Source organism: Theileria parva, chromosome 1 (assembly GCF_000165365.1).
Source record: "Theileria parva strain Muguga chromosome 1, complete sequence, whole genome shotgun sequence".
NCBI lineage: Eukaryota > Apicomplexa > Aconoidasida > Piroplasmida > Theileriidae > Theileria > Theileria parva.
Genome location: NC_007344.1, coordinates 1,078,116 through 1,093,042, shown reverse-complemented (window position 1 = coordinate 1,093,042; position 14,927 = coordinate 1,078,116). Strand labels below are relative to the sequence as shown.

Here is a 14,927-nt window from a genome sequence, read left to right as displayed (position 1 = left end):
CCCAAGATGTACCTTAGCCAATTTTTAAAATTATTTTTAAATTCTTCAAATTCTCTGTTACATTAGCTTTTAATTACTTAAATATTCAGGATTTTAAAGAATCTGTAGGTTAATTTTAATAAATTGGCTAATTTATCGCATTTCAACGTCAACAACAATTTTACTATTTTGGCTACTTTAAATATTTTTTTATTCCACAAATTAATACATTTCAGTCAAAAATTAAATAATGAAGACTAGAATATGACGATAGATTATTCTAAGTGGGATAAATTGGAGGTTTCAGACGATGGCGAGGAATCTAAGATCAATGTTACCAAGTTAAATAAAAACCAGCAAGTAGTTATACAGAAAGAGGGTTACTCCATTGTAAACAAGGCTAATAATTCAAATTCTAATCAATTATCCTCAAAAACTAACTCAATCGTCAATGCTTGTAAGATAGATTTAAATAAAGAATGGTATAAAAGGGTTTTGTACGGTATAGTGACAGTAAATTCTCACATATTTACTCAAGATAGATATGAAGTAAATTTCCTTCTCCTAATTAACTTTAACTATTACAAACTTCAAGTAAAACTCGATGATTGCTCAATAAAAGTATACAATAACAGCTCAAACAATTATAATAGCTTGGGGAATAATGTGGACAAGTCAGCTGAGTTAATACTATCTAAGGAATTTTATAGTAAGATTAGAGAGGATGAGAATTACTGGAACTGGGAGATTGTGACCCTGGATGTTGACTGGGAAGCCTTGAAATCATTTTCAAACTCCGTTAATAAGGAAAAGAATTCTCAGTGTCCTTTATATTTCACTAGGGTTGAAACTTGTAAATTCATTAAAGTTAATGTACACAAACATGTTGACATTCAGGATTGCTTCATATGGTGGCCAAAACTATTCAAGGTATCACTTACACATACTAATACAATTTAAATATTTATATGAGTTTAATAGGATGATTTGGAAGAGATAAGAGTTGTGGACAATTCAGAATTTAGTAAAGTTTGGGATCAAGCGCATGAAGAGTTTAAAAGGAAAATATCCAAATTCGACAAAATTCCTATTTAACCCATTTTATTAACTTGGAAAACATCCAATTTCAATAAATTTACATAAATTTTAAAAATAAATAACCGCATAGCAAATAATATTTTAATAAATTATGATAAAAATTATATACATTATTATTACCAGAGCACAGTAATATCTTATTAAACCCCAAACTGTTCAAATGTGTAACAAATTCCTTACTGTCTTTAATATAATTTACATCAGTTGAGTTGTACATTTCTGAGTGAAATATGTCTAGAGGTACCAATAGACTCAAACTTTCAGTTTCTTTTACGTTGTTATGATTAGGGAAATAGACGAATTTACAATTTTCAAGAATTCCAGAACACTCAACTAACCCTTCATCAGCAAGATTTAAGTTATGGTTAACAGAGTTTCGGTTTGAAATCTTTGATAAAACAGTTAAATTATCAAAATCACGTTTATCTCTCAAGTACAAACAGTCTGACTCAATTCTCCTCCAATCTAAAATAATTAAATTATTTGTTAATTAGTATATAAATGTGTAGAAAATAAATTAAATTTAACCTCCGAAATATAAAGTTAATTTAGTGTAGTTTTGAAAGTAATTAGGAATCTTATGAATATTCAACAATTTATCATTTTTAGCCCTTAAATTTCTGAAATTACCAAACACAGTCAATAAATTTTTTATTACCTTAACATTAACATTATTAGGCATTATAAATTATAAAATATAAAAATTCGTAAATTATAGAAATTAAAATCTTCTTGTTAAACGCGACCAAAGGCCACTATATTGTGACCTTCTGTGATTTGCGTAATCCAATAATACATCAACCCTAAGCAATAATAGAATAGTTGGTTAATGTTAAATTATATTAAATTGAAATTAACAGTAAATTGAGGATAATCATTGTGAAAATGCGTATAATTAGTGTTATTAATGGGTAAAAATGTACCATTCATGTTTCCTTGGACTAGTAAAAAAGGCCCAAACGGCAGCAGAAAAGAGCAAATATCCAGCCGCTACAGCTGTAGCATCTAAAAAATTATATTTATAAATATTCTACACATTTATTGTTAATTTATATTTGTGTAAATAAAAGTGTAAACTTACTTCTAACTCTCTCGTAGGACTTAGCAGATTCCCTCGCTTCCGACATTAAAACAATTTACTATGTAACGTATAAAATGAATATAAAACACCATTAATTTTTCAGCACTCTAGGGGTTATTTTATTAATTGGGTTAAAATAATATTAAATCCTTCTAAAAATAGTTAAATCTTTTTTTTACTGTTAAATCATGTTAATTTGGTTAAATCATGTTAATTTGGTTAAATCATGTTAATTTGGTTAAATCATGTTAATTTGGTTAAATCCTTGTTTTGGGTTAAATCACGGGCATTTCATCTATCCTTCTAAAAGTGATTAAATACCTTTTTATACTGTTAAATCAGAGTAAAGAGGTTAAATCAGAGTAAAGAGGTTAAATCGGCGTGTTTGGGTTAAAGCTTCTTAATACCATTGGTCATATATTTCAGAGCAATTTTTCTATCATGTTCGTTGAGTCCGTGGAGTATAATCTCGTTTAGGTTGAAGCCCGGCGGAGGGCTAACTTTGGCCTTTCTGAACAAGTTTTTGAACAAGGTGTAGACTATCGGGGCTATGGCAACTTTGAGTTTCACAGGCAGTGCCGTGAGTGAATTTTTGACAATATTTTCAAGTTCCGGCATTCCTTCTTTAACTCCATATCCCACTAACACCTTTGTTGCGTGAACCAGAGCTTGTTTTCCTATCCCTTTGGCTGCCTTCTTAAGACCCATCCATAGCTTCTGCTTGAAAGACTTTGGCTTTTCTTCTTCTTCATCGTCAACCAAATCAGCATTCTAAACATTTATTTAGAACCAATAACTTCATCACTAGTATATAACTTATACCACAAAACTATGCATTATCTTTATAACTAATGATATAAAGTAATGAAAATTACTTGGAGAAAATTGAAAAGATTCTTTACGTTGGCTGGCGAGTTCATGTCAACGCCTCTTTTATTGAGGATGGTGAGAAGACGATCTGCCAACTTTTCAAGTACGTTGTTGTTAAACACCTCAAGCTCTGACAAGAATAATTCACTAAATTCATTAGCCTCATCCAACACTAAACATTACATATTATACAGCACTGTTATTGGTATACAGTTAATAAATACTATACTATTATAACTACAATAATACAATATCACACAGTTAATGGTCTATAATAGTGTATTAATTATTAGATAAGATAATGATACCGTTATCTTGAAGAAAGGCAGTATCAACGACATAGTTGTCATGTTTGAAGGTGTGTACGAGAGACTGTGAGAAGAACAAAAACGCAATGAGCAAAACGCTTTGCGATGCTTTCATCTTTAAAATCTTATTCAAACTATTTGTTTTGAATCAATTGTGACTTATTCTCAGGATCAATTGTGGAACGTTGTACAAAAGTGTTATGGTTACTCAACTGTGTCGGATGAGAAAGTGTTAAATCAAAAGTTAAATATTAGAAATCGATAATTTAAACAAAAAATTATTAAATAAAACTTATTCCGAGCACTTTTACTTAACCTTCTAAAAAAACAACGGCGTTAGCACTCAATAGCATTTTACCACTAGGGTGCAATCTCATATTATACTCCCTAAACACAAACACGGCAGGACCAATACTATACAAATAAAGACATATATTTTACTGAATTTTTTCAAAATAAAAATAAAAATTCAATAGACCAATTATTGTTTTTATTTTACTAATTCAATATGCTTTATAATTTACACATTTTCATAATTTTCACTTTTATCTTATAAATTAAATTTTATTTAATCTAAACAATAATCTAGAATAATTAATAATAATTCATAAATGGTGGTATTAATTATACACACCATTGGAATCCTAACTTTTGGAAACTGTTATCAATTCCAGAAGATTCTTTAAATTTTTATTCATTTAATAGATTTTATTATTTTTAAAATTATTTAACACACTTTATAATTGTTTTAAACCGTTTATTAATTATTATAAATTAGATTACTTTAGTACTAAATGGTGTGAGTGGCAGTATTTTAGAATCTTGCATCTAAATGGTAAAATTAACAATATACCTACCTCTATTAATACTAATTTGTGCTGTAAGTTTATAATTTACAATCGACACACTTTAGATTCGCAGTTCCTTTTCCATCACAGTTTTGGATAATAAGAGAACCTTCAATTATTTTCCTGTATTTTTTTTACCTTTAGTTAGACTTTAAAATCGGTTATTTAACTATTAATTTACACTTATTTGCTTATTAATTTTAGCTTTAAAGTATTTATAATCTTATTTATATATTGATTTAGCAAAATTTTAATAATAGAAGGTGTAAAGAATTAGTGAACGCAACGAAATTAAAACTTAAAGACTTGTACAACACTGCTATAAATGAAGTTAAGAGTTACCCTGTTTCATTTGCCGTTACTGGAGCCTCTTTATGTCTTTCAACTGCTGTTTGGACGAAGTGCATAGATTTGTCTGGATTACCTCATAAAATGCCTCCTAAGAACATCACGGAGTCCGTAAAGATGTTCTTGAATCTCCTTCTTATTCGGAAATTTGATGGATACGCTTTACTGAATATACTCAGTCTTTACAAAACCATGAGGGACTTAGAGTTTCGTTCCGGTTCTAAATCTACTCTTGAGCTTTTTTGGCTGAACGCTGCTTTATCTTTTGTTTATTCTGTTATTTTTGACCAGATTCTCGATTTTAACTTCTTTTCTCGTTCTTTAACTGCCATTTCTTGTTTTAGTAACCCTGAAGCAGAGGTTCTTTTCTATGGTCTTTTTAAAACTAAAAACAAGTACTTACTCGTCTATTTGTTGCTTTCCGACTACTTACTCACACTTAATTTCCAAAACTTTCTCGATGGTCTATATGCCATTTCACAAGGGTCCGGTTCACTACTACTTTATAGGTTTTTACGTAGAAAAAAATGAGACTACACCTTTACACAATAATTTTATAAACAATAGTTTACACAGTTCATAATTCTAAACTCAATCAGCATATTCCAGACTATTAACATTATACATATTAGAACATTAAATATTATAAAGTGTGTATTGATGACCATCAACAGTTAAAATTTTCAAGTGTATGTTGCGGTTTAGTAGTACAAAACCAAACTTGTTATCAAACAGGATTGGAATTAGCCTCTTATTACTAATTAGCTCTTTTACATCAGGTGAAAATGATAAATTATCATTTGAAACAATCCTCAAGTTTTCAAATGTTTTGAAAAAATTGTAATTTATACCATTTTCTAAATTACCACTAAAAGCCTTTTGAACAGAGTTTAAAAGAGGTAACTGGTTTAAAAAACTCATTTCCATACTATTATTACTATTTTTCAATTGATTTTTAAGGTCATCACTTACTGCTATATAGAGTTTATATTTATTTATTAACACCTTATTATTAATGCGATTAATAATTTCCTGGCCTACATAACAACCCTTATCACTACTTATATAATTAAAATTCTGAAGATTCAAGTCAAATGGCATCAATTTATACTTTTCAAACCCATCTTCATTCATCATCAAGTCCATCAAATAATTATTCATCAGCAACAGTTTGTCATACACACTCAAGTTCTCTTGATTTTTATCCAAGTTATTATTACCAAGCTTATTTGATTCAACTTGATCAAGTCCACAAACTGTATTATTTGATATCCAGTAGTATCTATGTCCGAATAATCGATTCCTAGTATCCAAAAGCTTAATAAGGTTTTTATTTTCTTTAGTTTTTCCTGGTTTAAAATGTGTGTAAAACTCGGAATCCAATGTGCTTACGTACACCTCGGATTCAGTGGTATCAGTTTGCACTTTTGAAGCCAATTTCCTCTTATTAATGATATTTAATATTTTGTTATGATTAATTTTCAGGGAATCCAGGTAATAATCTCCCTCGTGTGTGAAAATTAGGGATTCCGCCACAATGTGCCCCTGGGCTGATAAGAACAGCGCGGGCCTTGTTTCATCTGCTTTAACTAGTCTCAAATCACTGCTAATTAAGCCTTGTAAAAAGTTAAATGAATCCTGGCCAAACAGCCTTATTATCACTCTATTATTTAACCTTAACATTCCCTTAACTATATTTTACCAAATTTTACTAATTTTACAAAATATCATAAACATAATTTACAAAAAGATTAAGATTCATCATTCAGTCGGTCGATTTGTTCGGCATATTTCTAAAATTAAAATTATATTATTTTAACTCACTTTTGATAGGTTGTATCTCTTCAGTTTACTTGTAGTGGTTAGTAAATTATTTTCAATTGAGAACAACTCGTGTTCAACGTAAAAGTTCTTAATCTTCTCAAATCCCTTCACATCACTATTCTCAAATACCTTTTCAATTTCCTAATAATTACACATTATACAATGTTGATGATAATATATGGGTAATGTATGGTTAATTAAGGAAAATATAAATAATCATAGAATGAATGAAGTATGAGTAGAATATACTTTTGCTATGAACTCTTTTAATTGCTTGACTTCGCATTGTTCTTTCCTATCCAAATTTGCTAATCCGTATCGTTTAGACCATAACTCCAGTTCCAATTCGTCAGGAACAACCACAGCCACAGGATTTAACTATACAACACGCTTAATATACTATTTACCATTATTTATACTATTTACAATATAATATATTATGGTTAATATAGGTATAGCATTAATAGTTAACTAAATATGTGTATATCTGAGTAGTTATAATGTGATACGAAATGTGATTTTCCTGTGACGTATGACTGGCATAGGATTGGGGCGGTGTTGAGAATCGATTCTATCTTTTCAGGTGATATATATTCTCCCTAAAGAAACTATAAGATAACAAATTCTTACTTGTGAAAGCTTGAAGATATTCTTTCTACGATCAATGATTCTAATAGCTCCGTTGGGTAACAGTTCCGCAATATCTCCAGTTAAGAACCTGATACAAATATGCAAAAATTTACAAACCATTTGTTCTCGTCGAATGATTCCTTATTTGTAACATCATCACTAAAGTATGAAGTCACAATGTTATTTCCTCTCAACAACAATTCACCCCTATAAACATATGCAAAAGAGTTATTCTCCAGATTTACACAGAATGCTGGTATCATACATTTAACCGTCGAAATAATTAAATCTATCATTTCTAACTGTATAGACAACTAAAATTACCATTTCTAACTGTATAGATAACTAAATTTATCATTTGTAACTGTATTCTATGCTATAGAGTAGTGTAATACTTTGGATTCTTGTCAGTTGTGTAATAATTATAGTCTGGTAATGATTTGAGTCTGAATTCCATGCAGGGCACTGGCCCTCCAACGTGTGTGGAATCAGGCTCATATCTTTCAGTATGAAATGCTCCTGCACAGGTTTCAGTTAACCCATAACCCTAAAAACAATTTTATATCATTAAAACATACTGAAACGAGTGGAATGGAGAACAACGCTCGAATGTTATCAAATATCTTTGGGGACAGTGGTGCCGAGCCAGTCAACATCCAATTAACCCTTCCTCCTAATAATGATTTAGTACAAATATAATATGAATTAGTAGTAATAATATACTATCTTGGCTTGTGTTAAAATACCTAGTAGTGTGTTGAATTTGTTGAAGAGTATTTTATCCCAGAATCTATGTGTTACAACTCCTGTTTTTCTGATTTTTTTCAGCTTACGACTAAGCCCCAAGCCGAAAAGTGACCTTATCAAAAACGACTTCTGAGACACTGTCGAGAATATCTTGTCGTGAATTCTCATGTATAGTCTCGGCACTGAGGGGAACACGTTGGGCCTAAGCGCCTTAATGTCTTCCAGAATGTTCTTTACATCTCCGGAAAACAGACCAATGACGCTCCCTTCGATGATGCTCGTGCCTATGTAAAGTCGCTCGAACATGTGCGACAGCGGTAAATAACTCAGATGGACCTTCGGATTCTCCAATTGAGTCTTCTCAAGATCACACACTACGACATTATTATAGTAATATAGTTAATGCTATAGTTAGTTGTAGTTAGTATTATAATAGTGTAATAAATTGTTAGTGTAAAGATACCAATTCTGTTAACGATGACGACTAAAGATGCATGTTGGAAATGTTTTACGATAACTCCTTTGGGTATGCCTGATACTCCTGAGGTGTAGCTGATTGTTCCGATACTGTCCTTTGTACAGGGTGTGAACGCTAGTGGATCTTCTTTACCGAAGTTTACCACTTCTTGATACGTTTTAAAGGTGACTGAACTTAATGACTGTGATTTAGCAGTGACTTGATCCGGAAGTTCATCAACGCCTGTTACAACTACTAGTGACACGCTACCATTACTCTTTGGTAACAAGTCAAGCAACTTCAAAGAACACTTGTAATCACACACAATTACATTCAATTCTACAAACAATAATATTGTACAACAGTATTTAAATATTCAATACTATTTAGCATTATAGTAAATGTGATAAAAATATTTTAAATAACACTTACTTGTAACGTTAATAATGTATAAGAGTGATTCTTCTCCCAGGGTATCATAAAGTGGCACCAGGGTCAGGTTGTAGCCGTTGCAGACTTGTTCTGTTATGAGCCATTCAACGGTGTTTTGTGAGTAAATTCCAAGCATTTTAACCATTTGGTTCTCCTCCTTAACGAACACTTCCTTGAACTTGTCCAAGTTCAAAAGCCCGCTACCAAAGTGCTTAATCTGGTCCTCCACCTCCCCATAAGTCATGAACTTAAACTCTCCAAAAGTACCATCAGCGTTCTTCACTCGACTTCCTAGGAAGGGTTTATTACGGCTCAAAGTTAGTCCTCTGTTAAAAATGTCCCATCTATCAAAGATCATAGATGAATTGTTGTTTTATATCACTAAATATCTGAATAAACAATTACCCCGTTTGTATTTTACCATCGAAATAGTCTTCACAGGATAGTAATCTGTCTTTATAATCCGGATTACGATACACTGGCGTATATCCTAGGGTATTTATCAGTTTAATATCAAATCAACAGAATTTAAAATAACTGGTGGATAAATGGACAATTAGCGGTTTAATAAAAAATTAGAAAATACTAAATCTATCAATCGTTAGATAAACATTAAAATTAGAAAGAGTTTGAGTATAAACATTACCTTCTTCTTCGGTTCCTTCCAGAGCAACTGAATATAAATGATTCATTATGTTCTTTAAAACAATCGAAATTATCCTACTTCTTTAAAATATGATATGTGTTATTAAAATTTGATAATAATCATTGAAAAATGGTAAAATTAGTTTAAAAATAGAGAATTTTTGCAACAGAGTGACGAGTTGCAAAAATTCAAGTTGTTGGAAAATAAGGGCTACGATGATTTGTAAGGTAATTGAATACCGAAATTTACAACAATTTAAAGGCTTGAAAGCAGTTTAAATCAGTAAAAAACATACTATGCTTTTACATGATCAGCTAAAACTTTTCAGATCCCCATTTCAAACAAAAAACCCTGCTCAAATCTAAAAAATGACTATTTTTATTGATCTTTCCACCTCTATTACATTGCATTTAAAATGTTTAAAGTATTTAATTTTTTAAAACTTCAAACATGTTTAGAATCTCGTTATTTTTTTCAAACACCGTTATTTTAATTTAAACTTTACAAATGTTAAAATGTACAATATTAAATTATTTTTAATTTTTAGTGTTATTTAAACTATTTTCTCCTAATTTATGCCCAATTTAGCAGTTTCACTTTCACACATTGAATTACACACTTTGTTGAAGAATTTAACTCAATTTGAGGGAAACAAAAATGAATTCCGAGGATATTTCTGAAGATTCTGACGAGTCTGAGGATTTTAAAGACAATTCAGGGGAATTAGCTTATAGTTTATTCGACGATTTTAAATCAACTGATGCTGTTGAGGTTTATGAGCATATGGAAAATAAGTTCGGTTTCAAGTACAATTTATTAGGGAACACGACCTTACACAGAATAGCCCTGATAAAGTACTTACAGGAGAAAAGGGATAATAATGAAAATGTTCTCGAATACTATAATAAATTGCAAAAAGATCCCAATATAGTTTTAAATAATTTTGAGGAATATATTAAACCTCCCTTTAATAACCAGAAGCTTATTTGGGGGTTTATGGAAAGCAGTGACTCAGAAGCTGAGGATTCCATTCTTTCAAATTACATTCACAACTATAAACACGAATAATTTCAACTCATTCTATGTTAACTATATTCTACCATATTCTAATATATTTTATGCTTAATTTAGCTATTTTTTATCCATAATTTAATTAATAAGCTTATTTATAATTTTATAAATATTTTTTGTGTTAAATGTTTACTGATTTCCACTAGTTACCACTACACTTTCCCTTAGATCCACCATTTTTTCGTCTAAACCTTCTCCATTTCTTAAATAATTTATTTTAAACTCATTATTATTACTAGAGTAATTTTATTTAGAATTATATTAGAAATACAATTTACGAAAATTTATAGAAGTATTGTATAGAAGGTGTAAAATAGAAATGTCTGAGAATAATGAAGGTGTAGACAATTTATTGTTGTTGTTGACTCAACGGTCAGGCGGAGTCGAGAAGCTTTTGGAGAATTTTTTCTCTTTTTTGGCCAGAAAAACTGATTTTTACAGACCACCTGATAAGACTAGTGAATCTTCTCTTGATCACTGCGTTAATTTGGTTTCTTATCACTGTAGAACTATTGGTATGAAATATTCAGAATTAATTAACAAAAATGTGAATTCTAAGAAATACTCCGCCTCATCTTCCATCACTGCTCCCACTACTCCTCTCGCCACTCCTCACAGTTCACATTCGGAACTCAAGAGCAGTTTGAAGAAGACCGTCAGTTTACCTGACGAATCTTATCATTCTAAAAGTAACAGAACCAGAGCTGGAACAAACGCTAAATTCACTGATAGTAGGTCTGAATCTTTATCAGAAACTTCTTCCAGTTCTTCTTGTTTCCCTTCCCCTTCCCGGGATTCAGTTGTTTTTTCCACTCCTGAAACTTCTCCTCAAACTAGAGCAGCTGAGCTTCTAAAATCAGTAGATTCTCCCCCCAAAACCACAACAGCTGAATCTGTGAAACCTGTAGATACAACTACAAAACCCAGTTCCTCCTCAGATTCTGTAAAACCCCTGGATAGCACTGTTAAAAACAAGGATAAGGCAGACGATAATGAACAATCACCCCAAGAGGATAGTGATGAAGACGACTCGTCACCACCTCCCGGTAACGGTGGTAAAACTGAATGGTACTTAAATCTCTAATTAAATTACATTTTTAGGTATGAGTGGACTCAAACTTTAAGCTCTTTGGAAGTTTCAGTCAAATTACCTCAGAATACCTACAGCAAAAGCATTAAAGTTGATATCAATACCAACTCACTATCTGTCAAAATCAATAACCAAATTCTCTTCAGTAACCCATTACTCATTATTTACTCATTACTCATTATTTACTCATTACTCATTATTTACTCATTACTCATTATTTACTCATTACTCATTATTTACTCATTACTCATTATTTACTCATTACTCATTATTTACTCATTACTCATTATTTTTTATTTATTTACCCAGTTAGTCATATTTTACTAATTAATCACTTCCATCAACATACCCAATCTAATACTAACAATTATCTTTATTTTGATCCTATAACTATTGATTAGGCGGAGACTTGTATGATTTAGTAAAGAACGACGAGTCTATTTGGACGGTTGTTGATAATAGAATGCTCCAAATAACCCTTGAAAAAAAGAACAAGATGAACTGGTGGCCCACCGTCATCAAGGGCCACCCTGAAATCGACGTCAAAAAAATAGTTCCAGAGGTATCACAATTCTGGGATATATAGTATTAGGAGTATATAGATATCGTATTATACCAGTTAACACTTAATTTACACAGTTTTTACTATACTACTTGTGTTATGTGAATATTGTTGTGTAGAATAGCAAATTGAGTGATTTGGACACTGAAACCAGGAGCACAGTTGAGAAAATGCTCTACGACCAGCACAGGAAAGCTGCTGGACTTCCAACTAGTGATCAGCAAAAGCAATACGAGGCTCTTGAAAAATTCAAAAAGGCTCATCCAGAACTAGATTTCTCCAATGCAAACATACAATTTTCATAATCTTATACTCTTTCATTCTTTTGTATCATTATTTGTCATTTTAGATTTATTTATCCCTTTATCACTTGAAATTCTAAATTTAAACAAAATACATAAAATAGATTTAAGGAGTATAAAATTAGTTGAAGAATTGTTTAAAAGATTCACGGTTCGGGTCCATGAATTTCTTAAGCATTTCGTCATCGACTTGACTCCTCAGTTTCTAAAACGCATTAAATTTTTAAAAATTACCTGATGCTTCTCAATGATTGGGACGAGTATCTCAACCAGTTTATTCTTCAGCTCGTTGGTTAACATCTGGCCTGATTTGTACTTTTGGGTAATCTCTTCGAGTTCCTCGTCACTTTCCACTAAAAAGTTCAAATACTGATACGACACATCAACTTCCAAGTTAGGGCCAAGTTCCATGTGCTCTTTCGCAGTATCACGACCACCTATTTATAATTTTACAAATAGTTTAATTTACTAAGTAGCATAAGTAACAGTTTAATTTACTAACTAGAATAGTAATAGTTAAATTTACTAAATAGCATAAGTAAACTTGAGAGTTCCAAACCTGAGAAAGCGTATTTGTGTATTTTCTTCTTAATTGTTTCTGCGTCGTCAGTTACGAATATCGCCGAGCCCTCAATTGATGATGACATCTTTTGGTTAATTCCCAGTAGAGACGGGATGAATTTAGAGTGGATTAGTGCTGGTTTCTTAAGTCCCAACTTGGGTGCCAAACTCCTCGTTAATCTAAAGAAAGGATCCTGGTCAATTCCCTAAAAAAATTTACACAAAATTTTATTAAAATTATTGAAATTATTGAATTTAGTGTATCTAGTGTATCTAATGTATCTAATGTATTTAGTGAAATTAGTAATATAAAATAAGTAGGGACAAACTTGTGGAACTAGGCACATGATATCTTCTTTATTGTTGAAGAGATTCGGGAATGACTCGCTGAAGGAAGCAGCTCCTTCCAGGAGTGGGTAGGAAATCATTCCGACGTTGGTTGAGTAGTCAAACCCAAATGAGCCTCTGAGTTGGTTAAATGTCGTCTTCTTCTGAAGTTTTAGCGTGGTTTTGTACAGGTGCTGGATATAGTCAGTGTTTCTGAAAATGAAGGTGAGCTCAGGGTCAAAGCCAACTGCAATGATATCCTTTGCGTTTTCTAGGGCCAAATTACGTACATTTTCCAGTTCCAACTCCTCCCTAAACACGAACTTCTCGTCGTCACTCAACATTATGACAACCGGCACGTTAAACGACTTTTGCAACCAGCATGTGAAAATAAATGGAATCAAATGACCTAATCCATAATTTAGTGGTTTAATAATTAGTCTTCACATATTCATATAAATTTAAAGAAAAATTTACCTAGATGTAATGCTTCTGAAGACGGTCCTCTACCAGTGTAAATGAAAAATTTGTTCCCCTTTTCATAGTTATCGAGCAGTTTGTCAAAATCGCGATGACAAAAGAACATCTTTCTCCTCAAAAAGGGGTGCACATTTCCAACTAGTGCTTTTACCCTAATATAAGAAATTTATGTACATAATTTAGTGATTAATAAATATAACTTATTAAGGTTAGTGGTACCTGTTAAGAATGTGATTGGTGATTAGAGAACAGCCAAATTGAAATGTGAGCTTGTTATAATCTACGACATCAGTCTTACTGCTGTCGATGATGTTAAGGTATTGTGCCGAGTTGTATTCGACTTCTCCTGGTGGCAGCACATTCTCCTTCAGTGGGCAGTCCTCAAGTTTGTTTATGTCCTCCTCTTTACAAAGTAGCTCTTCACTTGCAGGTATAACATTAAAGTGGATATCCAACTAAAGATGATTTTAAACAATTGTTCTTACCGTATTAGTTTCAGGCTTATATTTGAACTTGTTAATGCAGATCTCACGTATCAAACCTGTTGAGTATAACACGTTATGGATATTTGCGTTTATATTCCATTCATCCAACACTACTAATCTCAACCTAAACAATATTATTATGTAACAATTTAAGATATATTAACTAAAGTATGAATCTAAGACTGTACGTTTTAACCGAGGATGGGACTGCGAAATCGTCGTAAATTGATTCCCCGTAAATTGATTCCGCCATAGTACGATCAACGTTAATTACGCGGAATCTTGCATTTTCAGCAATCTAAACCATTTTTTCTATAAAAATTCTCACCTTATCCTCAATTAGCTTCTTAAACAAGTTATAGTCACCATCTGATGGGACGTTATTTAGATTTGACAGCGTCATAATCCCGTTGTAATTTGCCTATAGAGATATTAATAATATAAATACAAGAAATAAGGGCACATATCCGTAAATTTAATTGGTATCTAAAATGTGTAAGAACTACCAATCTTTTAACGGATTTAGTGGATCGGCCAGTTGGGATTGAGAAGGCAGTACAAGCTGCTCCTTTAATGATATGGAAGGAGCTTTCGACAAAACTACATGCTTTTTCTGCCATTTTCATAATTTACAGTTATAGAATTTTATTAATTCCAATTCCTTTAAAATAACTTTTCTAAAAAAAGTCAAAAACAGAATATTTTACAATGATCTTATTTTCAGCGTTAAGCGGTTCAACAAATACAATTATTATGATGGTGGTATGGCTATATGATGAGA

At 31.6% G+C, this 14,927-nt stretch overlaps 10 protein-coding genes across 10 annotated transcripts; 4 read left to right on the top strand and 6 right to left on the bottom strand.

Moving 5' to 3' along the window:
- Positions 1-49: 49 nt before the first annotated feature.
- On the top strand, positions 50-1,169 carry TpMuguga_01g00525 (uncharacterized protein). Its single transcript, XM_760952.2, has 2 exons — positions 50-909; positions 961-1,169. The coding sequence occupies exons 1-2, from the start codon at positions 244-246 to the stop codon at positions 1,072-1,074; spliced, it is 780 nt and encodes a 259-aa protein (XP_766045.2). The 5' UTR covers positions 50-243; the 3' UTR covers positions 1,075-1,169.
- Positions 1,115-1,759, bottom strand: TpMuguga_01g02250 (uncharacterized protein; the record flags this gene model as incomplete). The annotated part of the gene is made up of 2 exons (XM_061305203.1): positions 1,115-1,542; positions 1,606-1,759. 2 exons carry the CDS (start codon positions 1,757-1,759, stop codon positions 1,115-1,117), a joined length of 582 nt encoding a protein of 193 aa, XP_061161968.1.
- A 39-nt stretch (positions 1,760-1,798) lies between these two features.
- On the bottom strand, positions 1,799-2,362 carry TpMuguga_01g00524 (putative integral membrane protein; the record flags this gene model as incomplete). Its single annotated transcript, XM_760951.2, has 3 exons — positions 2,159-2,362; positions 2,001-2,082; positions 1,799-1,880 (listed from the first exon to the last, which is right to left on the bottom strand). The coding sequence occupies exons 1-3, from the start codon at positions 2,202-2,204 to the stop codon at positions 1,799-1,801; spliced, it is 210 nt and encodes a 69-aa protein (XP_766044.1). The 5' UTR covers positions 2,205-2,362.
- A 36-nt stretch (positions 2,363-2,398) lies between these two features.
- TpMuguga_01g00523 (uncharacterized protein) lies at positions 2,399-3,932 on the bottom strand. Its single transcript, XM_760950.2, has 3 exons — positions 3,337-3,932; positions 3,034-3,200; positions 2,399-2,929 (listed from the first exon to the last, which is right to left on the bottom strand). The coding sequence occupies exons 1-3, from the start codon at positions 3,449-3,451 to the stop codon at positions 2,549-2,551; spliced, it is 663 nt and encodes a 220-aa protein (XP_766043.1). The 5' UTR covers positions 3,452-3,932; the 3' UTR covers positions 2,399-2,548.
- Positions 3,933-3,998: 66 nt separating this feature from the next.
- TpMuguga_01g00522 (putative integral membrane protein) lies at positions 3,999-5,098 on the top strand. Its single transcript, XM_760949.2, has 3 exons — positions 3,999-4,216; positions 4,250-4,309; positions 4,428-5,098. Exons 1-3 carry the CDS (start codon positions 4,169-4,171, stop codon positions 5,061-5,063), a joined length of 744 nt encoding a protein of 247 aa, XP_766042.2. The 5' UTR covers positions 3,999-4,168; the 3' UTR covers positions 5,064-5,098.
- Positions 5,099-5,168: 70 nt separating this feature from the next.
- On the bottom strand, positions 5,169-6,285 carry TpMuguga_01g00521 (Aminomethyltransferase folate-binding domain protein; the record flags this gene model as incomplete). Its single annotated transcript, XM_760948.2, has 1 exon — positions 5,169-6,285. The coding sequence occupies exon 1, from the start codon at positions 6,213-6,215 to the stop codon at positions 5,169-5,171; it is 1,047 nt and encodes a 348-aa protein (XP_766041.1). The 5' UTR covers positions 6,216-6,285.
- On the bottom strand, positions 6,269-9,557 carry ACSL5 (AMP-binding enzyme family protein). Its single transcript, XM_760947.2, has 13 exons — positions 9,269-9,557; positions 9,028-9,112; positions 8,623-8,966; positions 8,197-8,529; positions 7,733-8,107; positions 7,565-7,659; positions 7,382-7,533; positions 7,104-7,193; positions 6,987-7,074; positions 6,866-6,955; positions 6,606-6,734; positions 6,357-6,497; positions 6,269-6,325 (listed from the first exon to the last, which is right to left on the bottom strand). The coding sequence occupies exons 1-13, from the start codon at positions 9,312-9,314 to the stop codon at positions 6,284-6,286; spliced, it is 2,010 nt and encodes a 669-aa protein (XP_766040.1). The 5' UTR covers positions 9,315-9,557; the 3' UTR covers positions 6,269-6,283.
- A 78-nt stretch (positions 9,558-9,635) lies between these two features.
- TpMuguga_01g02095 (uncharacterized protein) lies at positions 9,636-10,378 on the top strand. Its single transcript, XM_061305181.1, has one exon. The coding sequence runs from the start codon at positions 9,926-9,928 to the stop codon at positions 10,334-10,336; it is 411 nt and encodes a 136-aa protein (XP_061161967.1). The 5' UTR covers positions 9,636-9,925; the 3' UTR covers positions 10,337-10,378.
- A 139-nt stretch (positions 10,379-10,517) lies between these two features.
- Positions 10,518-12,311, top strand: nudc (CS domain protein; the record flags this gene model as incomplete). The annotated part of the gene is made up of 4 exons (XM_760946.2): positions 10,518-11,407; positions 11,441-11,574; positions 11,831-11,991; positions 12,111-12,296. Exons 1-4 carry the CDS (start codon positions 10,659-10,661, stop codon positions 12,294-12,296), a joined length of 1,230 nt encoding a protein of 409 aa, XP_766039.2. The 5' UTR covers positions 10,518-10,658.
- Positions 12,312-12,398: 87 nt separating this feature from the next.
- Positions 12,399-14,919, bottom strand: WARS (tryptophan--tRNA ligase). The gene is made up of 10 exons (XM_760945.2): positions 14,653-14,919; positions 14,475-14,567; positions 14,335-14,444; positions 14,147-14,270; positions 13,881-14,116; positions 13,659-13,813; positions 13,184-13,590; positions 12,853-13,060; positions 12,528-12,730; positions 12,399-12,498 (listed from the first exon to the last, which is right to left on the bottom strand). Exons 1-10 carry the CDS (start codon positions 14,770-14,772, stop codon positions 12,415-12,417), a joined length of 1,740 nt encoding a protein of 579 aa, XP_766038.1. The 5' UTR covers positions 14,773-14,919; the 3' UTR covers positions 12,399-12,414.
- Positions 14,920-14,927: the final 8 nt, after the last annotated feature.